This window comes from Lissotriton helveticus, chromosome 7, assembly GCF_964261635.1.
Source record: "Lissotriton helveticus chromosome 7, aLisHel1.1, whole genome shotgun sequence".
Lineage (NCBI taxonomy): Eukaryota > Metazoa > Chordata > Amphibia > Caudata > Salamandridae > Lissotriton > Lissotriton helveticus.
Genome location: NC_136068.1, coordinates 1,359,363,720 through 1,359,390,200, shown reverse-complemented (window position 1 = coordinate 1,359,390,200; position 26,481 = coordinate 1,359,363,720). Strand labels below are relative to the sequence as shown.

The following is a 26,481-nucleotide window of genomic DNA, read 5'->3' as shown; positions in this document are numbered from 1 at the left end:
AAACTCTGACCTGTGAAAAGAGGAAGCCATTAAGTAAAAAATGGAAGAAGCTGTTTGTATGGTCTTTGGAATGTCTCAATCCCTCCCATTCTTCCCTTCACATCACTTTCTTCTTAAGTCTCTTTACTTTTTTTCTCATCTTTCCCCTAGTTCAGAAATAGCAAATAGGAGGCTGTTAAGTAGTCCAGGAAAAATAAGGGGGCAGCCATGTGTGTTATCGATGCTGTTTCGATTAGGGGTTGATGTAACTGGCATAATTCTCTGTAGCGTAAATATTCGTAAGTATCACAAAATTACTTTTAATTATGTGTAATTACTTAAGAAGCGTAATTCAGCAGTTAGTGTTATTTTCTTAGCACAAAATGCACGCTGGCATCCAAAATGGGCCTGAGGATGCATTTTGCACTAAGAAAATAGCACTAAATGTTACATGATTGTGACAGAAGTAGACAGCAGCAGCTCGCGCTCTCTCGGCTCATTGTTCCTGTGCTCCTGCTGTAATTTTTTTACCCCAGATTACTTTTAATTACTCAAGCTGGCATAATTGCGTAATTCCTCCAGCATATTTAAAAAGTTGCCAAGACCTAGTTAGGATGTGTTGTGTCACTTCAACTACTCCTGACATTTTGATGAATTGACGTCCATGTACATCATGACGTTGTTTCTATTCATTTGCCTTAATTTATCCACAAAGCAGTGTGAGGTCAGTCAACGGCTCTCATGTGATCAACTAGTCAATCAATTCGATTTCAAATCGTGACCAATATATTAATGCTGTCAGTGTTTGTCAATATCCAGTAGAAGTTTGCTAAAGTAAAATGGGTTCATATCAATGTAATACAATAAACCGCCCGCATGATGTAGTTTTAAAGTCTTGCCTACTGACAACGTCCAGAATGAAGAAGGCCTTATGACATTAATCCCTCTTCTTCTACAGCACTGTCCTACTGGTGAATCCGACTGAGGTCCCTGATGAGTTTGCCACTGTAGCAGACAAGCTGAGTAGCACCCAGCAACCCCAGGACATTAAGTACATCACGCTCATCAAGCACATCTACCAGTCCAACTTTGGCACTCGCTATGATCTCGCAAGCCTGTGCCGAAATCTGAAGGTAGGCTGGGGCAATTTTGCAATGGGGAAGACATGTCCTCTATCAGTAGCACCACACACTAACCCAACAGGTCAGTCAGGAGACAGGTGGGCACCCTTTCTAAGGTGAAGTATGCAAGAGTACAGGACATAACCATACCAGAATGTACCACTGTGAAAACGCGTCCAGGAAGCAACTGTGTGAAAATAATTGCTGAGCCCATTCTATTCTTTGTTCGGTTGTAGTCATGTTTCTGTGTCTCATGTATTCTTCTGCAATTTAGTCCAAGTCCCTTGAAGAGCTGGCAAGCATCTTCTCTGAATCCACGGAGGCGCTGGAGAGGGCGGCAATCACCAACTACCCGGCCAAGGCCACCGAGTGGCTGAAGAACAAGCTTCAGGACATTGGACAGAAAGCTGGCTTTCTGAAACAGACAGGTATTGAGTGATGAGAGAGGAAGTGAGGGAGTAGGCGGAAGGAACTATGGTAAATGGAGACTCCTCTGCCTTAATCTTTGTAGAGCAGTAGTAGTTGATTGCAGGCTTGCCAGCACACACAATGGACCTGTGTGCCACAGTATTTGCCATCTTCACACAGTCTTCCACTGAAGACCCTATATCACACAGGAAAAGGAAAGATGAGCAGAGTGGGTTTCCAGGTCTTCAGCGGAGATAATGTCCTACAGGGAGTGGGACTTTGCAATCCCCCTACTCCTACTGCCCCCCAGACATGAGTAGTAGCTTTAGTCTTTGGTGATTGTGGGATTTGCTGCTTAGAGTGGGTTTGGCTCCAAGGCCCGCCACTCTCCTTCACCCTGTCTACTCCAAGCCCCTACATGGCTGTAGAGGCACTGATGGGTTCAAAGCCCCACCGCCTCATCTAAGTCTGCCCCTCTTCCTTCTCACATACAGTGAAAATATTTTAATAATTGACAGGTCAGTGATAGGTTCTCTGACAAACTATCATCTATTTTACTACCTATTTTAACCAATCATCTTTGGTTGAAGTGCTAAATGATCTCTATTCTACAAATCTTAGAATTGTAATTTGGAATTAAAAGTACCTCTGATTTTTGTGATTTTTAATAGACCAAAAAAATCAATGCACATGTTTCTATTGGTCAACCTAGATTAAGGCAGGCGAACACATACAGTTATAAAACACACACACACACACACACACACACACCACACACCACACACCACACACCACACACCACACACCACACACATATACATACAGACACACAAATACACACACACATACACACACACATATATATATATATATATATCAAAGAATGCCTGTAACCTCTTCCAACATCAGACGACCGCAGAAACCGATGTTTGTTGCTCTTAATGTTGTTTATTGCTGTTTAGTCATCATGACGAGTTGCGGGCAATGCTGACCTTGATAACATACGCACTGCAAGAGCTTACCTTTCATTTACACTCATTACATGGTGCATAAACAAAGAAAACATCCTAAAACCCGATTATACCCAACTGTAGGTAGGTAAAGTTAGGACCTAGTTTCCATAGAAAAAGAGTTTTTGACTTGCCTATTTGACTTGGCATAATTTGACCAATCTTCACAAAATTTTCCTAAATTAGTGCCCCAGTGTTTTTTGTTGTGCAAAGAATGTTTCGGGCTGATCCGTCAAGCGTGAACTGCTAAACAGAATGACACCAAATTTGGCAGAAATGCAGATATCGGCCCAGGGAAGTGTCTTTTTTTGTGATTTGGATTACATCTGTTCAGTAGTTTTAGAGATATTACTAAAATCCAAATTTGTATATATTAGGACGTGGATCCTCCAAGGGTTCAACAGTGCCCGTGCTCAAATGTGACTGGCTGCCAATAATTCAAACGGGGAAGTGTTGGCAGCCATCTTGGGATTCGGCTCAAGAAAAAACAGTAAAAAATAAAAGAAGGGGGCAGGGTATGTATACCCTGATCCCCTAGGCCTGTTGGTGGGGGGGGGTCTCCAGTGGGACCCCACCAGGGCAAAAAAACATTTTTTAAATAAATATTTCAGTGCGAGTCGTGCTGGAGCCGTGGCTCCTGCTCAAAAATTTATAAAAAGAGAAATGTATGCTCCTGTTCTTCTCTATTGCTAACCCCCAGGGTGGACTAGTTCCCAGAGGCATGCAGCCATAAATGTTGTATATTTATAGGGGGGGGGGGGGGGGTGAGGGAGTCTCATGGATATCCCATACCCTGGAGACCGGCACCTTCCTGGGGCTATTTAACAAATTAATGCAGAGAAGGCCCATACAGCCTCCCCCGCAGCCCCACAGATAACCACCTCCCTTTGGGCTAATAAAAAAGAAATTGGGGGACCACCACCTCCACAGGGCTGGTTAATTTGGTAAAAGAGGCCCCCACAGCAGACAAACCCACACCCTGGGACCACCACCACCCTGGGGCCAAATTCTTTTTTTTAAATAGGAGGGGGCTGTGCAGCTCCCCTCCCGGGCCATTCTCGGTCCAGGGACCACCATTTCCCTGGGTCAAGCCATATAAGAATAAAGGAGGGGGGGGGCTGCACAACCCCCCTCCTGGAGCCATAGATGGCCCTGGAGACTGCCACCTACCTACGGCTGGCTTCAGCAATGTCCCTGGGTGCCCACCTCTGGGACATAGCTGTTTGCTGTGGCTTGGTGGGAGCTTTACTGCTTTCGCCAAGCCACAGCAAACGCTCCTCTCTCAATAAGCGAGTACTCAGAAACGCTCTCAATTGCTGGAAGCAGAGCAGAATTACTTTCAGACACAGGGTGCTGAATGTTTAGCAGCTCCCTATCTGAAAGAAACGGCGGGTCCCGCAAGAGGCGGGGAGCTGGCAGGGACTGCGTTGACCTTCTAGCTCCCCTCGCAGTCCCCATGCAGACTGGGTGCCCTAAGGGCAAATGGCAGGTACCAGGGAATGGGGCCTCCAGGGCCGAAATCGGCCCAGTGAATGGGGCCATGCATCCTCCCTCCCCTACTACTATTTAAACATAAAAGGCCCAGCCAACTACCCTTTCTGTTACCTCCAGCAAGTCTCATACAGCGGGATTGATGAGCGGTTATCAATGGCCCTCCCCCTTTCTCCACCAGTCTGCAAACGTGCCTCCTGGAGCACTACTGCTTGCTGGATGAAGTCCCTTTGGATGCTGAGGGTCCTTGGGGGCCAGGAACCCCCCCCCCCTGTTAACTCCAGTAAGTCCCACACAGGAGGATTGCTGTGAGCTGGTCTGAGGCCCTGCACCTTTCTCCACCATTCTGAAAATGTGCCTTCAGGTGCCCTACTGGTTGTGGGATTAAGTCCTTTTGGATGCTGAGGTTCCTTGGGGGCCCAGAATCCTTACTCTTAATCCTTACTCCTCTAGTTGGTCCATCACAGCAGGATTGCTGTAAGCTGGTCGAAGGCCCCGCCCCCTGTCTCCACCAAATTCACTTAAAAGACGTTTACAGGGACATCATAGTTTGGAAATACCATTTAAAAACAAAGTTTACAGGTACGTTATAATTACAAGATAGAATTTTTTAAAAACATAGAAATCCCCCCCCAAAAAACTAAAACCTATGCCCCAGCATGCACTGCTTATGACCTCACATGTTATATCACTCATGACCTGTTCAGTGACATCACTGATGACATCTCAAATCACATCACAGATTACATCATCTACAGAACCACGCACCCCCCCACTCCACCCATACAATCTGTTGTATACCCAGACACAGGGTGCTGCATGTTTAGCAGCTCCCTATGTCTGAAAGAAACGGCGGGTCCCGCAAGAGGCGGGGAGCTGGCAGGGACTGCGTTGACCTTCTAGCTCCCCTCGCAGTCCCCATGCAGACTGGGTGCAGACATACCCATTCACAGACCCACACAAGTACTCACACATCCACACTAGTACTCACACACCCACTCACTCCTCCATAAAGACACTCACACACCCACACACTCACTCAAACAGCCACTCACACAACCATTCACTCACCCATACAGCCACTCATACAACTAGTCACTCTTCCTCACAGCCAGCCACTCACCCATACAGCTATTCACACACAGACGTATTCACCTATACAGCCACTCACACACCCAGTCACACACCCATACAGCCTCTCAAAACAGCCACTCACTCACCCATACAAGCACTCTCATAACTGCTCATTCACCCATACAGTCATTCACAGACACTCACTCTCCAATACAATCATTCAAACACCAACTCACTTAGCCAAACACTCACTGAAACAGCCACTCACTCACCCATACAGCCACCTAAATATCCAGTCACTCACTCATGCGGTCATTCAGACACCCACTCACTCACCCATACAGTCACGCACACAGCTTTTCACTCACCAATGGTGCCACTGACACACCCACTCACTCAGCTATATAGCCACTCACACACGGAGGTGCGTCCTAGCCAGCCAAGATGGCGGAAGCGACTCTGTAGAGCTCTGTCCCAACAACCTCAAATAGCCTGAATAAACAGCATGAAACACCAAACAAAAAAGCCTGCAACGGAGCGATATAGACACTCGAAGTGCCAGTAAGTAACTCTGTAGGAATGGAACAGCGACAAGTTGCAGTGCGGAGGCGCAACAGCACACTAGGCCTGACGCCTGAGGCAAGCCACCGACGAGACAGCAGAGGGATCCCAGCCTCCCGCGAGGAAGCACCTGAGGCACCCCCATCAGCCATCAAGAAGTGGTGAATGCTGCAGTAACGCAGCAGCTCAACCTCAGTGATCGGAGACAGGGCGGCAAACTGCAACGCCGAGGCCCGGTCGCAGCGTGCGCCTCAGATAGGAGCAAGAGTGAACCTGCCTACAAGCGAGGGAGCACCCACGTAGCCATCGTGGGACTCAGGACACCAGCGCACATCCCTGGGACCAGGAAGCAACAGGCACCCACCGGCATAGCAAAAGAAGACAGAATCCAGAGCAGGGAACACACCGCAAGCTGAGAACTGCACAGCGGTGAGAGGACATTGCCCGCCAAGTGTGTTACAGAGATCCCCAGCCTCCTCAATGGTAAGGCGCAAGACCCGGGGGTAACATGGGAGGGGCTGGAGCTCCTAGCCAGCATACACCACAAGGCACTAAATCAGGGGTACACCCTTCACCCCCCTCTCTCCCTCAAAAAAACAGGGAGCCAAGCCTACGAGCTAGCAGGTAACTCACAATTGTAAGAGGGGACAAAAACGTCGCTCAACACCGGCCCTAATTAGATCCGCAGGCCCACGCAGGGAGCCGTAACTAACAAACGAGCAAGCCCTACTGGAATTGAAACCCCCCCCACCCTCAGCCATGCAGCAGCACTGCAAGACATCATTGACTGTGTCAGCATACTTGAAGACCAACTGGAAGACGTGGAAGGCCGCTTGCATCGCAACAACATACATGTGGTAGGCCTATCAGAGGGAGTGGAGGGACAAAACCCTATCTCAGACATTAAAGGCTGGCTGCGAAAACTCCTCCCAGAAGACACTCTGTCACCATAGTTCATAGTGGAGAGAGCACACCGTGTACCGGCCCGTTGCCTACCCCCGGGAGCCAAGCCACGACCACTGCTTTTCAAGCCACTTAATTATAGAGACATGGACACAGTGCTCAGAGAAACTTGCAAGCTTGCAGAAATGAAGGTGCAAAACCGCAGACATCCACTGTTTCCTGATGTTCCCTGCCACACTACAAATAGTCACAAAAGGACAAGCACGTTTTTTCGATACACCCTCTGAAGTCTGGGACTGGCTAGAGAAATCAGGACAATTAACGGGGCCCAGACTGCCCGCAGACATACAATCACTGCACCGAAACAAGAGGAACAGCCGCTGTGGAGGGAGCCCCAGGCACGTAAGAACACAAGCAGCAATACCCGGCATGGAACAAAGAATGATGAAGCGTCAAGAAGCTCTCCATGTAGCCGCAACCATCCGAAACCACCTCGCAACCCTCCATACCAGACACATACACAGATCTCTCCCAGAGTTCTGCGGGGCCCTCGCCAATTTTATCAGAGGACCGAGACTCCCTCTAGAGGCCGGATAGGATGCCACAGATGTCAGAAAATATAATATGATCAATGGCAATTGATCAGTATAGTGTCTCCTTTTACGCACCCACTTCACGATCAAATTAACATAACACAACTTGGCGGAGGCAACCTCAAGCACCTATTGCCACTAATAGATATTATTAAATCTGCGCACTCCTAATGCAGTACCAAATCAGTTACACTCATGGCATAAACTTAAGAGATACAGGGATTCACTAATTAATCCTACTCAGAACCGAGGTGAGCTCTAACAAACACAAGCGCATAGCGCGCAACCCCGAGTTCAGTCATTCCTAGCATGACAGTTGCCACCGTTTGACCCCACAGTCTGGACGAGCATCAACTATGATTTCCATGATTTTGCCCTTATAAAGTTGTCCGCAACCCAGTTATAGCCCTGCTTTCCATTATGATCACCTCATGGCCAGAGACCCTATCAGGCACCCTGGTCACCGACAGTACCCTCAGACTCCCCTACATAGCCAGACACAAACAGCACAGATGGCACGGACCAATGTTTTGACTTGGAACGTGAGGGGCATGCATACACCCACCCGCAGATATTCAGTATATGCATACCTCCAACGCAGACACGCAATAATTGTTCTTTTACAAGAAATGCACCTCACTCAAATTGAGGCAGACCACCTCCACAAACGCTGGAGGAGACAAGTATACAGTACAAATTACTCCACTCAGGCAAGAGGGGCACTGGTATGGATATGGGCATGTGTCCCACACATGGTAGAGGAAGTGGTCACAGACCTGGAGGGACGATACGTATTCGTAAAGAGCAAACTGAATAGTCAAGCGCTACTAATTGGCTCCGTATATGCCCCAAATGTAGAGCAAAACTCATTCCTTAGGAAACTCACGGGTGTACTAGCTAAATGGAGCGGACTCCCCTGGCTCATTGAAGGAGATTTTAACTCTGTCCTAGACATGGAATTGGACAGGACATACCACCCCCTAACATGCATCATAGCAATATCCAATGCGCAGGGACTGAAGAAACGGCTAATGAACTGGTTGCTAATAGACACATGGAGGACTCTTAATTCACAACACAAGTTTACTCATTCTATTCCTCAGTACATGATCTTCAGCAAGACCCCACAATGAGAGGCTGCTTACAATGTTTTTAAAGTCTGAGCATCTACCTGAAACACAATATAGCAAAGTGAACTATTAAACGAACGCATAACACCCAAAGAAATTCGAAACGCAATCATGGCGCTAGCAAAAGTGAAAACACCTGGCCCAGATGGACTTCCAGCAGGATTTTACAAAGCATATGCCACAACACTTGTCCCCCACTTACCCACGCTATATACAGAGGCACCGAGCTAGCAGAGACTTCCCCCGTCAATGAGAAAGGGGAAACTGGTGTCCTTGCCCAAGCCAGATAAATACTCCACCGAATTGGGATCTTACAGATCACTAGCCTGTCAGCTACTAGCTGACAGGCTCACACAGGTGGTGCCCTCTCTGGTACACGCTGAACAGAACGGGTTTGTGCCTTCCAGGAGTACCTCATTCTTCAGAATCGCCACTTATTCAAACACCCACTGGGCGCGCGCAGGATGTCTTATATTAGACCTACAGGAAGCTTTCGATTCTTTGGAATGGGGGTTCCTCTTCACGGCGCTAGAGAGTTATAAACTGGGGCTCTTCTTCCTAGCATAGTCATACTGCTTACGATGCTCCAACAGTGCGAGTAAAAACAGGCCCTTACATATCGGACCTCGTAAATCTTCAAAGAGTGACTAGGCATGGATGACCCTCTCTCGCTGCTGCTCTTTGCAGTAGCAATTGAACCACCAGCAGAGTTACTCAGATTGGAAATGGGGAACGGCATCCCACTAGGCGATGGCGCACACACCATTTTGTTACACGCAGATGATCTCCTGCTATATATAAAAGACGCCCACCAAATTCCCCAACAGTTGGCGCTCACACTGGATAGATGTGCCACCATATCGGGACTAATGGTGAACATCTCTAAGTCCGATCTGTACTCCTTTAGCAACAATGGCATAGACTCAGGCTACACATTCAATGGCGAACAGGTCTGATGGTGCGCGGACACATTCCGCTACCTCGGAATTCGCATATACCGAAACCTGATGGACGTACTAGATGGAAACCTAGGCAGAGCCCTAACCGCAGTCCAATCCCAGATGACATTCTGGAGGACACTACGCTGTCAGTGACGGGAAGGGTAGCTCTCACAAAGATGGTAATTCTATACCGATTTCTATATTATTTTACGAATCTCCTGCTATATGTTTCTCATTCCTTTTTCTGCCCATTAGAAAAATTGCTCAAAGACTTTATATGGGGACACTCCAGACACTGCGTAGCAATAAAAAAACTCTACCTGCCTGTGGACCAGGGAGGCCTAGCGGCCAGAACCTGGAACATTACTACCTGGCTGCTCAACTGCAGTGGGTGGCCAGGTGGATGGCGGATCCACACAGAGGAGACCCAGCGATCACACATCTACCTTATAGCTTTCGGACCTGATGGGATTCTTCCACCCCTGTGCAAAAAACAAACCACCAGACTCATTTCTGCTCAACTTGGCACACAAATGCTATCGCAGAGCGCTATATATAACCTGCGCAGTCACTCCGTATGCTCCGCCCCCGCCACTTGATGGGACCCCAGAGGTACCGTAACCACCACAGTGGGGGAACTGCAGCAATGGTGAAATGCAGGAGTCCAGAACTTAGGAGACCTATATCATGAGGGGGCTCTACTTCTGTACACCACGCTGGTAGAGGAAGAGGAATTACCCGCCCAGACAGTTCCTGCTACAATGCTCCCTCTTGGTGGCACTTACCGCCAGGTGGGGTGACTTATCCACTGAACCAACTACACACCTTACGGTACATTATACACACGTCATAGGTCAGTGGGGACATCTGACCGAATGGTTCGTGGCCTCACTAAGACACCACATGGCTGCTGACTTGTCGTCACTCAGATAGCACTGGGAGAACGAAATGGGCTGCCAATTTTCAAACCCATAATGGTCCTCGGTATTGTTGATCCTTGTACAAATTCCCAGGAATGCACGCTTACGTCAGATTCAATTCTACATTATATACAGGGCATATCTCACACCCATTCATCAGTACTTCAAACGCCGAGACGCTGCATGCCCTAGATGCTCACTTGCTGACGCAGATTTACTGCACATGATATGGGGATGCCCTACCCTCGGCGACTTCTAGAAAGCGGTAGCAGACACTCTGCACAGATAGAGTACTCCAGCTTGACTGGCACACGCACATTCTGCACCTGTACCAACAAAATCGCAATAACAAAGTCACTTCCTGGTTTTTGGACCTGGGGATGATGGTAGGGAAGAGGCTGATCATCAAAGGGTGGAAAGCCCCTGACCCCCCACATATCATAATGTGGAGACACTAGATGGTCACCTGGGCGAAAGCAGAGAGCACCGTCCTCCACCAAGAAGACACACTGGGCCTTCGTAAGATCCCTATAGCCAATAACTGGGATAAGATCCTGTCTGCCACGACCCTCATCCATAACAATTACACATCGCCCCTGGACTCAGCAATAGCTGCATCTTAAAAACATATATCACAAACAGATTAAGATGCTGAACAAGAAACATAGCCAAGCATACACAGAGAAAAGGCGGGCATGCCCACCTCACAATCTATAGAACGGCAGTACCAAAATGCCAGCCACACACACTAACTCACAGAACACAATGACCAGGGTGCCCAAGTGACAATCTCAGAGCTCAGACTTGACCCTATTGTGTATTATTTTGTCAATGTTCCATTAGAACCCCCTTTCCACAGTTCAAGTCGTTTTGTACACCTTACCATTGAAAACACAGAAGAAGAGCGCATGTCCCAACAACTCCAGACGGGTTGTGACACTTAATAAGCTGTGCCACAGATAAACATAAGAAAATGTTATTACAAGATGCAAACTGTAACCACGCACTAATTGGTGAACAGACTACATGTCTGACCACTGTAAGCACATTGGTGTAATGCTGACCAGAAGACTATTGTAATAAGCAATTATGATAAGCACCAATTTGATGTATATGTAAAGCCCATTTATACCTGCCAAAACAAGAAAACGAATAAAACAGATTTCCCAAAAAATTGTCGCTCACACACCTATTCACTCACCCACATACCTACTTATACGCCCATACAGCCACTCACACACCCACTCACACACAATACAGCCACTCACACACCCACAAAAGCACTCACACACTCACTCACACACCAATACAGCCACTCAGATGCCTACTGACACACCTATACAACCACTGACACAACCACACACAAACCTACAGACGTAGTCAGAAATCCACTCACTCACCCATACAGTCACTCATGCATGCACTCACACACCCATACAGCCACTCACACACTGATACAGACAATCACACACCCACTGAGATCACACGTTACAAATAGTACCACTCATTAGTAGTACAATTAGTATACTAATTTAAACACATATATATTAAAGTTGATGTAAATAAACTCTTTTTTTCCTGAAAATATTTTTTGATTTTCAAACATTGACAATAACGCAGAGCCAATAAAAACTATGTTCTTGACAGTTAGTTACAATGTGATCGCCATATTATCCGTGTATAAGGGGTGGTAACTACTCATATTTGCGTATTCACATATAGAGTCTTACTAGGCTGCTAAGTTTGAGCATTGTTATCTGGTTCCAGGCTATTCAGTGCACAATCTAGGGTGAGTCATCCAGGCCATTTTGGAATGCTGGTGACACGATCCCCTTTGCGGTTACCACAGTAACTGTGCTTCAGTTCCCTGGGAAGCAAGGGAGAGCAGATGAGAGCTCAATCGGCCTTTCCCAATAACATAGCTTCACACACAACTTTATAAAGTTTAAAGGTATGGAATCTTTTGACGAGCTGCATTATAATTTGATGATTAATTTCCATTGACCTAAACCAATACAGAGAGCACACATTTTTGCTTTCAAACTCTTACATTGGGAGGTGGGAATTTCAATATTCAATGTTTCTAAACCCAGAGGATATTTTCTATTTCATCTTCTGTTTGGCTGGTTTCATGGATATCTGTGTAGCTTTTCACAGGTGTTACAGTGTGCCACACTGAGCTTTCAATCATGCTCTGAAAGCTTAATGAGAAATGCTTTGTTATTGTATTCATTTCCAATTCACTAAGTAACTAAAGTAATACTATATCTGACTGTTCTATAATTACCCTCGGTCAGAAGAGTTGGAGGATTCATCGAGAGAAGGGACAGCGCTTTGCTCTGGACATATTGACTCCTTTAGGGTCTTTCTTCTGAGCATGCCACCCTGCCAGTAGCATATGCATCTAGTGGTCAAGTGTACCTCATTTGTAGCTTAATGAATCATACTTTAAAGCACCCTCTTTGACTTTCCACTTGTCTTTTCAGAGGATGTCAGCTCAAGTCACTTGCAGACGATCCCTCTGCTCACAGCGACGTGCTTCACGTACCGATGGGACGAGGATAACTTTGGTAAGTTAAGTGGACATGCAAGGAATGCAAGGATCAAGGGCTACCTCTGGGGAAGACATAACTTATTTAGTGATCTTATGAGCCCACCAGCACGTTTTGTGTGCATTTTACCGACAGGTTTGTTCCACTTTAGCATTTGTCTTCCATTGGCAGATACCCGATTTAAAATATAGTACTGAAGTTGATGATGAGCAAATGTGATTTTTGTAAAAGAATGATTAAACATACTATTATAGTGCAACAGCAATCTCGCTGATTTATACGAACACTCTGATATCCCAAGAAACAGGGGGGTGACCTGGAATAGACAATGTTATCAGGAGACATGAGCAGACAGGTTTCGATAGCTTCCGCAAAGGGGGATTGAGTGGAAGAAGTCCAAATGGAAGTTGGTCTGAGTTCCAAAGTTAAGACACAAGAAACCTAAAAGTATGACCCGCTGCCCCTGCTCTGGCACTCTTGACTTGGGAAACCATGAGAAGGGCAGCTTTGCCAGAGTGAAGGGTGCGTAAGAGATTATAACTGGAGTGACAGTTTCTGATTAAGAAAGGACCTGAACCAGAGAAGTTTCGGCTAGAGATAACTTTAAGGCCAGTGTCTTATGAATAGGAATCCAATAGAAAGCCGCAAGTTGATGAGATATGTTTTCCAGGTGGGGGGCCCTAGCACAAGCTGGGCAGTCATATTTTGCAGGCACTGAAGTTGAAAGATGGCTACCTTTGGTTCACCAAAGTGGACTAATATGGTAGTTGTATGGCAACTGGGAGACAAAGGGCGATCTTGTTCAGAGTTTGGAGAAGAAAGACGCAGGTGCAGGGAGCTTAGCAATTTAGGACTAAAAGGAGAGTTTCCTGACAAACAAATTCCAAGATTCCTGGCTTGAGAAGCTATAGGTGGTGAAGGGCTTATGTTGCATGGCCACCAAGAGTCCTGTCAGGGTAGAGGGCTGTTGATGAAGCCTAAAATATTTGCGTTGTCTGAGTTTACTTTAAGTTTGTTTAGATGCATGGATATTGGCCAGGGAAAGCTGAACTTGATCTGGCCAGGGCTCAAGGAAGTGGTTAGATTGCAATGAGAAAATTTGCAAGGTTTTGTCCATGTAGCAATAAAAGGTCAATCCTATGGTCCCTAATCAAGCGAGCAATATGGACTACATAGAGTTTGAAATTGGGGCGAAAGGCTGTGCCTTGTGTTACACCACGAGTAACTAGAAGGAATAAACAAAGACCTGCCTCTTCTGAAGAAAAGAGCAGCACCAAATAAGGGCCATGACTCATGCAATTGAGTCAAAAAATGACAAAGAGGGAAGGTATTAGAGGCTGCGGAAAAGTCAAAGAGGATCAGGTATCAGGCTCGCCGTTTTTTAGGAAGTCGCCCATACCATCCCAAGTCAGTGAGAAGGGATGCTCTGCACTGTGCCCAGAGTGGAAACCCTCAGGCAGAATTAAAAAGCCCCTTCTTCTCTAAAAATGCAGAAAGCTGGAGGGTAACCTTAGCTTTAGTTCGTTTTGTCCATCTCTTCCATGTTAAAGGAATCCTTTGTGAATATCACTTACCCCAGCCCCAAACATCCTAACAGAGATTGCCTGTGGCTCTTTGACTCGCCGCTCTACTCTTGTTGGAGCTCAACACCATGAGGGAAGCAGAGAGGAGCAGCATTTGGTAGAGACACTGTAATTTTAGGGATAGAAGGAACTACCCACAGGGCCCTTATGCAAAAGCTATAACACTTTTCTACACACTGGGGGGCATGTGTGGGACTGAAAATACCTATTTAAATAACCTCTCACTTTTTGTGAATGTCATTTTCTCCATCTGTGACATTACCATGCACTGTTATTTGCATATCAGCTGTGCCCTCGAGTAGTGTAGAGATGCCCCAAATTCCAGAGTATTGCCTGTGCTCTGCAACTTTTGAAATATAACATGTGCTCACTGTCAACATCATAAAATCCAAGGTATGGCATTGTTTCATGAACTATTGCAGTATTTTGGAGGTCCACCTTTCCTCTCTATGTCAAATCTTCAGATTTTGTTAGCTAAGAAAAACACTCTCCAAAAGAACATTGCGTCGCTTTGTATCAAGGGTTAACTTTGGATATTTCTTTTATGTTTGAGGTATCTTGAAAGAAGTCCTGATAAATGAATGTGATATCCAGGAACCTCTCAATTTAAATGATGACGTGGAAGAGGAGGAAGACGAAGATCTGGAGACAGACGGGAGCTACCCAGAAAGGGACTCTGTCATCTCCACCCTGTCCACCAGCTCCAAAGACTCGTTGATGTCCTCCTCTTTGTCTATTGCATCCAAAGACTCCATGAGATCTTTTGTTTCCAGTCTCTCCAACCATGTGGATAGCGGCTATGTGGACGATAGCGATGAAAGTCCTCTCGAGCCGGAGTCCAAAGAGGGGAAGAAGCATAGGGTGGGGCATAAGCTCACCAAACAATTTATCAAACTCATGAAGAGCAAGAGCAACCTAGCCCTGAAGCGAGACAAGCTTGGTGAGATAGACTTAGGGTATAGCTACCCTTCCTCATCTGCTTCGCTACCTCTGCGCAGAGCAGAGAGCCTGTACAGTGCTGGAGTTAGTGAACGAATTCTAGGTCGCTCTCGGAGAGCTCACTCACTGCCTCAACACACTCTGAATCCCTTCTTTACTGAAAACCACCTGGCTCAAAATGTCTCCTTCAAGAGGAGGCCCTTCCTGAGCTGTGACGATGACGGCAAAGTATCCACGCTGCGTGTTCTAGTCTTTGGGTCGGACCGGATCTCAGGAAAAGTAGCACGTGCTTACAGCAACCTCCGGTAAGTCTGGCCAAACACAAGTCCATCTTGTGGTAGAATGTAACAATTGAGTTGCCTTTAACTATTGATTTATATAACATGACTGCTAAGATCTTCCATTCTACTCACATAACACCAGGTTTGGAAACAGTAAGATATGTATTTAAATGCCAGCTCATTCACTTGACATTTGACATGATCTTTAGCAATGTATAATGTCTCCATGGTCATCAGTGTCAGACATATTGTTTAGGGGTGCTTTGTTGCTGACAAAGTGTTATATCGTTGGTTTATCTAATCTAATAATGCTACAGGCGGAGTACACAAATAATATTCACTCAACAATTTTCACAAGTCTATGTTTCAGCCTCACAATTCAAGTTTCCACAGTGGTGCTCGTTATCTGTCCTCTCTGTCTCAATTATGAAGAACGCCAAGCCTCCATCTGCGCGCTTGTACATGTTCCACTGATGGAAACCTCTGAAAGCTACCTGCTGTAGTCACCATTCTCATGGTGCAGGTTTTCCACTTGAAAGAGGACATCTACCACATTTCATCATGCATAAGCAAGACCAGTGCCGTAGTAGGAGATTCTAAACATGGTTAATGTGAACATTTTGGTTCAATATTTAATAATTAAACAGAACTATTGTGAGGCACATGTGCGCAGCTCTGTTAACATTAATGTGGCAATGAGACTGATCAAGAGTGGTGCTTTGCTATAAGGTCTTGGATTCAGAACCAAGGAATCAAAGCACTGTAATGATTGTTTGCTGTGTTGGTGTGTCTCCTGGCTACAGAGTACTGCAGTGTCTTGTTGCCTTTTAAGCAGGCATTCTGGGGTTTCTTATTGGTGTCAACATTTTCTCTATAATTAAAATGGTGAATCAGCCATTGATCATTAGAATAGACTGCCACTCAGTAACCAGATTCACAAACTATTGATGCACATAAGCTCACCTTACAAATGCACACAAATGCAAATACAAAAACTTGAAAATGGCTGAATTTATGAGCGAAAGCAGTTCACACAACATTAATTTGCTCTGTATTACTTTAGTATGATCATTTCACACTTTGAGCCATTTTGGGGGCGTTCCATTCTCAGTCTGGAAACCACATTTCTCCTAACCCTCATTAGAGTTTCCAAATTTTCCAGAGTAATCCAAAGTCGTTCGCCCAAGTATAGACTCCCATTAAAACATAGAATCCAGCTCTTTAAACTACATTTACCCTTCAATAATGCAGAATGGCTACATTTAGATATAAAAACATAACATACTTATCATTGAGCCCAAAATCATTGAGTCTACATTATTATTATCTGTCTAATAGATTAAGACATGAAACTATCACTAACAGCTAAAATAACAGTATAATGAATGTCTGCACTTTCTTGTTTATACAGATTCATTAATATACCTAGATAAACTCTTAAGAACGTTTTAAAGAAACCAATACACAGCCCCGAGTAATTAATTCTTATGAGATGGAAAGCTAAACAAGGTTTACAATAGTGGTTGCTTGTCTCTACCTGATAATAAATAATTATGAATGATGACTAAGACCACACAAATTCTGCAGATTGGTTTCAGGAATAAAATGTTCTATAATAAGAGGACATGGTAGGAAGCATAAATTATTAGTAGATGAATAAAAATCCATTATAGAACTGACTCTCATATGCCAATACTTTAATACAGTTTGCAGTAAAGGGATGATCCATATAATCTGAATACAATTAAAACATGGCTTCCAGGCCATCTTTATTTACAAGTACTGGCTGCAGCATGTAAGCTCCCTTGGGAATACAGCCACTGACCCCAAGGGGGTGCTTTCCACAGTTTGTACAGCTCTGCCCTATATTGATCCTGTAAAATCTGCATCCTCACTTCCTGGGTAGTTTTTTTCCAATATACCTCAGCCGACGCAGACATTTTGTATAGTTTGTCTGGCAAGATGTCTATGACAGAATTTTTCGATTCCCTTTGATCAACAGAAAAACTCTTCAAATTTCCTGAAGTCTTACACGTGGAACACAGTGGCCACATTCATAATGTACCATCATTTTGTGACCCCACAACTACATAATGACAGCCTTTTGGGGGAGTCGGTATAGGCTTTTACTAGTTCATATCATTGCTCATATCATTGCTCTGATTGCCGAAAGTGGTTACACAAACTGGTTTGGATGGGTCTACCTTAGCATTACTTACAAACAAAGCATCTCTGTCATTGTACCACCGTCATTTAAGTGCATGGCAAACAAGCAGCTACGGGTAACCTCATGATATCAAATGCTGTGCAAAACGGTCTGCTTTCTTGAAGTAATCAACACCCTTTGTATGATTTCTTTTTATTCTAGGAAATTGGCCAAATGGCAGATTATCCCTGAGAATACAAGAGTTGGGCACTACCGTAAAGCTGTAGTGCGTTTTTATCTGTTAGCTTTCTAAAAAAGGTTGGTAAAGGGTGTACCATCTTCCAGAGCAGTTGACAAATCAAGAAATCTAACACTTATTTTGTTAAAAGCCAACCTGAACTTCAAGTTGTCACACCTAAAATTCAGCCATTCATTAAATATCAGTAATCTCTCTAAGGGTCCGTTCCATATCATCAATAAATCATCAATGTAGCACATCCAAGATTTTATCCAACTATTGAATGATTTTGTCTGATGATATATCATCTCATCCTCAAATTTGAGCTACGTACGAAATAGCTGCATTTGGGGCACAGGCTGCACCCACAGCAGTCCCCTTAATTTGTTTGTAAAAATTGTTCTTTACCAAGAGTTAGTTGTCTATCAAGGCAATGCATGCACATTCCATTCTGAATGAAGGTAGGACCAAATGTGGTCTAGGTCTTTCCTCCGAAGTACTTTTAGTGACCTATAATGCTTGTAATTGGTTAATGTTTGTGTATAAGCTTTCAATAACCCCTGGTTCTAGAAAATCAGTCTCTACCCTGGGTACTAAGCCTTTTTAACGTTTGGATCACCTTAGCACTATTTCTCACATAGGATCGTATATTTGCACCAAATGTTTTAAGGAAAAATCAACATATTTGAAAAGAGGTTCCAGTACAGATTGATAACCTGCCCCAATGGTACGACCTGGAATTCGGATCATTATGAAAGTTAAACTCATACTAGCTAATCCAACCCTACCTTAGGGTTAAATAGGTGAGAGCACACCTCTTGTACCATTGGTTCATGTGACAAAGGGCAATAGTATTAGTTATTAGAGTATTCGCAATGAATTTCAGCCATTTACTCACATCTGTTCTGTAACACAATCCTACCTCCTATATAGGTGGGTTTTATGATTAAATCACCAATACACTCCAGTTTCTTTTATAGTGTTAGATACCCAAGGTGAGAGGTTAAATTGTATATACTTGTTACTCTAAAAATGTAAGTCCACCTTTGCCAAGATGATGTTCTCAAAGATGGTAATCTTCCTACTCACTTGATGACTCAACGGAAAGAGTATGGAGAGTAATCACAGTCCTGTGACGTCACATTCTGCTATGTAATCCAGTCATTAAAAAAGGTTTTTTAACCCGATGATCTTGAGAAAACAATATAATTCAAGACCGGAATAGAAAGGCTATTTCCCATAGAGGGAACACAGGACAGGCCTTTGCTCAAAAGCCTTATTGCATCTTCATTTACAATATGGGGGACAAATTAAAGACAGGGATGTTCATTTCTTTTCTTTTATCAGTTGTAATACTCTCTTGTACCAGTCTTAATATACCTCATTGACTGAGGGTCTGTTTTTGAACCAGAGTGTATTGATTGCAATACTACCCCCTATGGTCCTTTCTTCCTCCCTGTCATTGTCAGCTCTAGGTTGCCACCTGAACTAAAAAGGAGGAGTTGAGGATTACTGTCTGACATTCACTGTTGTTTAGACGTACTTAGGTGTTGGTCAGTATCAAAATCAACAGATGAATCTGAAAATGTAACTACAGTACTTAGAGATCAAGAATCCTCACTGCTCCTATGCTGTTGATATAAATGTTTATGAAGATCTGGGTATACCACTTCTTTGTTAACAACCTGATGTCTCAATGTCATTTTCAGTTTTTTTTAAAGAAATGCTTATCTCTTTGAATTCTTTACTCTATCTGTTAACTTTGTCTTACAAACTCTTAGCCTCAGATAAGGAATCTAGAAGAAGAATCTTTTTTTTTTTAATTCAACAAGTTGTGCTTGTGTAACCTTCATATGTGATAATGCAGTATCAATACTGTGCACCATCCAATTTTGACTTCATCTTTTAGGAATACGGCTAAAGTTTGTTTTAAATTTGGGTCTTCAAAAATGATATGGATATTTTTTATATGAAATCTGACCATAATATTGATTGAAGACAATCAGTCAAAAATGTACATATTTACATTGAGATCAGTACAAATCAATTTTCTATTCAACTGTTCATACTCCTCAAGTTTTAAGCAGTCTTAATTATGTAATTAATTAGTATTTTTGTCTAGTAATGGTTGGCCACCTGGTGTTGTTTGTATGTATTCTTCTGTATAGTCCAAAGTCTCGCTCTCTGACATACAAAATATAATTGAGAGGACACTGTAAGAGAACCACAATCAGGAAATCAACTTTAGTATCAAACCATTACTTTATTAGCCCTTGCTACCTAATGGGTACACTCCTATAACCCTACTAAAACATGGGTTTACCCAGCAGCCCCACAGGGGCTGGGATATAAACACATACAAAAAACAACTGCTACCCCTGAGGGATTCTGTCATTCAACATAATACCTTATTTTTGAGCAATTAAAGCACATTTTCCTCAAATAAAAAGAAGGTAAATGTCGAAGCTGCAAGGACAAAAGAAATAAATATTTATACATTTATTGCATGAGTTAAAAGAAAATTCAAGTAATATTTTTTCATTTTTTTCATAGAGCTGCAGAGTTTATCTTGTACAAAGCATGTAAGAGACAAGCTACATAAAACATACAAGACATAAACAGCTTAGACATATTGAAAAACACCTTCAGCCCAATTATGCTCTTCCTACCAGACAAAGGGTTTATGAATGAATCGTTTATGTAAATCTATTCGATGATAAAGAAGTCCAAGTTTCAGTGCCATTATTAAGTCAGAAAGACCATTCTCAGGACTGGCTTGTTAAAAACGAACACGTCTTGTCTCACTGCTGAAAGAACCAAATGGCTCACTTGTTAGAGGCGGCAGGGCTGAGAGCAGAAGTCAGCCCGGGACCAGGGTTCAATTCCCGACGCGGCAGGGTCGTGGACCTTGGTCAGCGGACTCGATAATTCTCGCTTCGGTGCTTACTCTAATCAGGGGTTTCACTTGGCAACTCTGGGCATTAGCTTGCCTAATCTCCACAACGGCCCCACCAATTCCGGGGATGCCTGGCTCCACCTTGGGGACTCCCAGCAAGGGACCATCCCACAGGGAAAGCCAGGACGGGTTGCCCAGAGTTATACAGCGCCGGGACGCCCCGTTGCTGGGGCAGCTGTGCGCTTTACAAGTATACTACATTTACATTTACATTTACATTTACATTTACATTTGGAAAAATCATATATAAAAATGGATGCAGTTTAGTGCCCCACCCCAATATAGCAAAATCATTGTCTTCATGAGCTACTCCATTTAATCATTGATTTGACTAGTTTCTTAATAATACATCATAATTATACATGAAAAATTAGTGAAAGAACCCAAAAGGTATAATTAACAATGGGAAATTGACAAATCCATATTTCCTCAATTGGATTAAATTGAAAAGGATTATTCATTAAACAATTTTCATTTCACACATTCCTAAATAATCAAATATCAATCAGTTCAAGTCCCTACTAATCAAATAGCCATAGACCGTTAATTATTCAACAAAGCATGTGTTAAAAACATTTTGTCACATTATGTCAGTAATGACAGAATATTGCCCTTAGTGTTGCACAATTATATTGCTGAAAATATATGTTTAAAAAAATAGATACATTGAGTGTGTAACCATTTTCATTCACTTCTCACATTCCTTGATAGTCATGATTAGACCATTGATATCTTTCATGGTCTAATAGCCATAGACAATAAATTATTCAATAAATCATGTTTTCTAACCATTTCAGTTCGTCAATAATGAGGCTAATATTACTACTCAACAGGCTTGTTTTTAGTAATTTTTACTCTATCACATAAATACAGCAGTAATGAGACTAATATTTTTACTATTCTTACTACAAATGTTTACATAAGTAATTTACACTACATCACATGACGCCGCCAATATTATCACCATAAGCTTTCATTTTATAAAAGAGGGAGCCCTCCGCTCACCCAGTTCTAGCCATCTGAACATAGGGGAGTTATGTATATCTTTGTTTAACATCCTACTTCAACACTAAACACAATATTTTGTGCTCAATGTGACAAAAAGAGGGGGGGGTGGGGTACAGCAAAGTATGCCCAAAACAAACAAGGCTAATGCTAACCTTACTAATATCAAACACAGTAATACTCCAACAACAACCAAATGCCTGATTAGAAAAGTCAAAATAAAAGCCATTGCGGGTCAACCGTAACTTAATTCAAGCACAACATTATAGCTACGACATATGAACACATTTAGATAAATGACCACCCAGACACTTTGGTAGTAATAGATCGTGCAGTGCTAAATACAGCAACCCTCAAAAGGTGCATGGTATGGAGCTTCCATGAACTGGTGCTTTTGAGGAAATCTATCAATTGTGAGTTGTATCTTATTTTGAAAAAATGTGAACATCGGTTACTACCCCCTAATAAAATTTGTAACAGTTCAGAGACATACACCTAACTGCTTTTTTCAATGTCCCCCAATCCTGTCAATCATGCCTTTGTGTGCCTGCTGCTAACACCTAGTTGAGCACTTTCCTTACCTGAAATTAGATCTGCAGGAATTCCATTGCGTTCCATAACAGAGACCTGTAAAATCTCTTTACCATTAAAATGACATTGCGGCATGAAAAACACTTGGCCCTCCATGTAGGACACTGGCTTAAAGGCATGGGAGATGTTGCTATCTGTTGTCCAGCTACCTGCACCCGGTTCCCACATGCCCCAAAACAAAATTTGCATTTGACTTGTCCCATTATCCGCTCCTAATTTTTCATTTCCAGCACCACACATTCAGGCCTTCCAAATGCATTTTGCCTCACCTGATCCACGTGCCCACGTGCGTACAGTCATTAGTGTGCCCAATCTTACCATAGATATTACAAGAGTGTCAAACAGTGATCCATCTAGTGCTCCCTGTTAGAGTTCACCTCTTTTAACAACCACTGTGCTTGTTGTCTATCTTGTTGGGCATCCTTCTGTATTTGGTGGTAATGGGAAATCATGCATAACACCAAATGAGAATTAACTGGTGTTGAATTAGTATAGTGAAACATGCAAGTTCATTTTAAGTGGTGGATAGGTTAGTCAGTTATTTGGATTTGGAATGATAGCAGAAGGATAGATTAGGACAAAGTTTTGTATTTATTTATCGCTCGCTTGTTGACGCATGCTATTCAGGGAGCCTATAAAGGATTAGTGGTGAATTAATATGCTGAAATATGAGGCAATTTCAGTTGTGAATATTAGTCTGTTACTTGGAGTGAGAAGGATAGCGGATGGATAAAAGGGGAAGAAAGATTTGCATTCATATAGCACTTGTTACCCCTGGTGGGTGTTGAAGCGCTTTTCTGGCGAGTAGCACGCCACTCCGGAACCCATAAAGGATTAGTGTTGAAAATTAGTATAGTATAAATATGAAGTAATTTGAGTAGTAGATATGTTATTCAGTTATTTGGGCAGTATATTAGTATAGTTGAATATGGAATATGGAATTTGAGAAGTGAACATGTTAGTCTGTTAATTTTGATTGAAAAAGGATAATGGAGGGATAACAGAGTGAAGGATTTTTTTTAAGTCTTAGCAGTAGGAAGAGGCTTTTGGAAGGGTAAAAAGGAGTTTTGGAGGGAAGGAGTCAGAGGGGAGAGTTTAGAAATGTTTGTTTTAGGGGATCGGTGTAGTAAAAAGAGGTGTCAGATGATGCAAGGAGGGGTAGAGCAGGAGAGAGTCTAGAAAAGGTTATTTTGGCGATCATAGTAGTGGTACGGGGTTTGGGATAAATGAGAGAGTGGATGTAGAGGATATATTGAAAGATCTATAGGATGAGAGATAGGGTAGTGCATTAGAAGGAGTAGTGGAAAGAAGTTTGAGATGAGTCAGAAGGTTGGGCTAGAAGATATATTGAGCGAAGTATAGGCTGAGAAATAGGTTGGTGCATTGGAAATGCTAAATTAGAAGAAAGTGATAAATATATAGATCCATAAGTACATTGAAAGTATATAGATACATAAAGGAAGTAAGTATATTTAGATTAAATATATTGATAGAGGCACAGGATGAGAAATAGGGTAGTGCATTGGATATGCTTTTTCAGGAGAAAAGTAACAGACACACAGATCCAAGTACATGGAAGGTACATAGATGTACAATGGAAGTATGTACATGTAGACCAAAGATGATTTTTATTTATTGATGAATATTATTATTATTATTATTAATTTTTTTCTTCTCTTAACAACATAATTGTTTTACATGTTTTATAAAGTAATACACAAAGATAGGTACATATCTATAGTGAAAACAAATGCTTATATACAGAAGCATATGCTGTAAATTTCTATTTCCGTATGGTGCTTAGAGCCAGATCTTGAGTAGTTTTCTGAAGATAAGGTGGTTGTCGGTGGATCTTATGTTGGGGGGTAAAGTGTTCCATAGTTTGGCTGCTTGAACAGAGAAGGATGTGCCACCCATGGTTTTTTTCTTGTATGGTGGGATTTTGAGGCGAGATGCTCCTCTAGAGCGTAGGTTCCTTTGTTGAATGTGTTTGGTGATTTTATTCCTGATGAAGAGTGGTCCTATTCCATGTATTGCTTTGTGGGTAATACAAAGCAGCTTGAACGTGGATCTTCTGGCAACCGGTAACCAATGCAGGGCTTTCAAGGCAGGGGAGATGTGGTCTCGTGGTTTGGCCTCAAGTCATCCACTGATCCATGACTCTGAGACAGCTGAAAATTGGTGATTTTCCAATGTCTTTGGGGCATTCCAGTTGAAGGAGTATTTGCGTGTCATCTGCATAGTTGTAGCACGTGAGGTGAAATTTATTGATCAGTACTGGTAAAGACTTCATGTAGATGTTGAAAAGCATGGGCGAGATGATAGACCCTTGAGGGACCCCTGCTTTTGTGGAGTACAGTTTGGACGAGAAAGGTGGGGTGTGGACGACATTAGTTCTGTTTCGAAGGTAGGACGCGATCCAGTCTTGAGCAGTTCCCTCTATGCCGGCTTCATAAAGTCTTTGTTTCAGAGTGTCATGGTCAACCGTGTCAAAGGCAGCTGAGAGGTCCAAAAGGAGTAGCACAGCAACCCCGTTGCGGTCAAAATGTATTCTTTAGGTCATCCCAGATGGCAAGGAGGGCAGATTCAGTGCCTCTTCTCGGACAGAATACTGTTTGGAAATCTGAAAGTATGTCATTCTCTTCAGTGAATTGTGACATCTGGGCGAACGCTGCTCTTTCTATCAGTTTGCCCAGGAAAGGTCCATTTTTAATGAGTCTGTAGTTGTCTGGGTTCAGCGTGTCCAAGTTTGTTTTCTTCAGTAAAGGGCGTATGTATGACTTTTTGAGTTCTTCTGGAAATATTCCAGTAGTTAAGGAATCGTTGATGATTCTTCTTACTGGAATGGCAGCAGAAGTTGTTAAAAGAATTGTCTTGAAAGTTTGTGGCAGACAGGGGTCAGAAGGGCTGCCGGCAGGCCTGCTTGCTTTGACCAGGTCCATAAATTCATCGTGTGAGATGTGTTGGAAGGAACGGAGAGGCTTGATTAGAGCTCTTGGATAGTTGTTTCGGACAAGGGTTAGTGCTGGTGCTTTGTTTCTGTTGTAGGTACAAGTCCAACGTGTCTGCTTTGTCCGTGTAATGATTTGCCAGTTTGTCTGTGAAATCTTGAGTAACAGGATGAGTTCCTTCTAGGCAATTTGGTTTTCGAAATTCATTGAGTATTTTATAGAATTCTTTATTTGCACAAATTTAGCGTTTTGAATTCTGTCTGAATAGTACCTTTTCTTAGCTTTTTTGATAGCCGACTTATATAATCTGTTAATTTTTTGTAGTTGAAGTTTGTCTTGTTTGGCGTTTGTTTTGAGCCAGGTACGTTGCAGTTTTCTAATTTGTTGTTTTATGTCTTTTACTTCTATGTTTCTCCAAGGCGCTTTTTTTCCTTTTGTTCTGTTGTGTGGTTTTGAGTGGTATCAGGATGTCAAAAGCTTCCTGTAGCCACTCATATAGATTCTGAACAGAATTTATGGTTGCCAGATTTATACTGGATGTTAGTTGTGTTTCCAAGTGTTCCAAATTGAGTTTGTTCCACGGCCGATAGGTGGATGGATGTAAGGTAGTTTTCGGTGAGTCGCTTAGTGTTATCTTATGTTGGAAAGCAAGCAAGTGGTGGTCTGACCATGTGACTGGAGTTATAGTTTGAAAGGTAACTAGTTCAGTATTAGCAAAAATGACATCTAGGATATGTCCAGCGATGTGTGTTGGATTGGGGACAATCTGAAGCAGGTTCAATGCGTCTAGGCCGGTGATTATTGTTTTTGGATGGGTCATATTGGTTTTATCAAACCAAATGTTAAGGTCACCCAGAACGCATAGGTTGGAGTGTATTTTTATCAGGTTTGAAGCTGTGTCTTTGTAACTTGCTCATACATTTGGATTTCTACCTGCATGTTGAAAGTTGTCTGCATCAATTATGCCAGTGCAAGAATCAGCGTTGACCAGGATTATTTGACACGCTACATCTGTCCATGATTCGCCTTGAATTTCCCTGCTTCAGTCAGCAAGTCATCACCCTTTGTATGTTACTTACAGTCATTTCATGCCTTACTCATCTATACC

The 26,481-nt window shown here is 43.1% G+C and overlaps 1 protein-coding gene across 5 annotated transcripts in view; it reads left to right on the top strand.

Moving 5' to 3' along the window:
• PIK3R5 (phosphoinositide-3-kinase regulatory subunit 5) overlaps nucleotides 1-26,481 on the top strand; it is a 274,166-nt gene that overhangs the window by 139,190 nt on the left and 108,495 nt on the right. For all 5 annotated transcript variants that reach the window (XM_078654674.1, XM_078654676.1, XM_078654675.1 and 2 more), the window contains exons 7-10: nucleotides 938-1,112; nucleotides 1,375-1,528; nucleotides 12,618-12,701; nucleotides 14,820-15,510. In XM_078654674.1, the coding sequence (XP_078510800.1) occupies nucleotides 938-1,112; nucleotides 1,375-1,528; nucleotides 12,618-12,701; nucleotides 14,820-15,510 (1,104 nt within the window). The remainder of the gene's footprint in view (nucleotides 1-937; nucleotides 1,113-1,374; nucleotides 1,529-12,617; nucleotides 12,702-14,819; nucleotides 15,511-26,481) is intronic.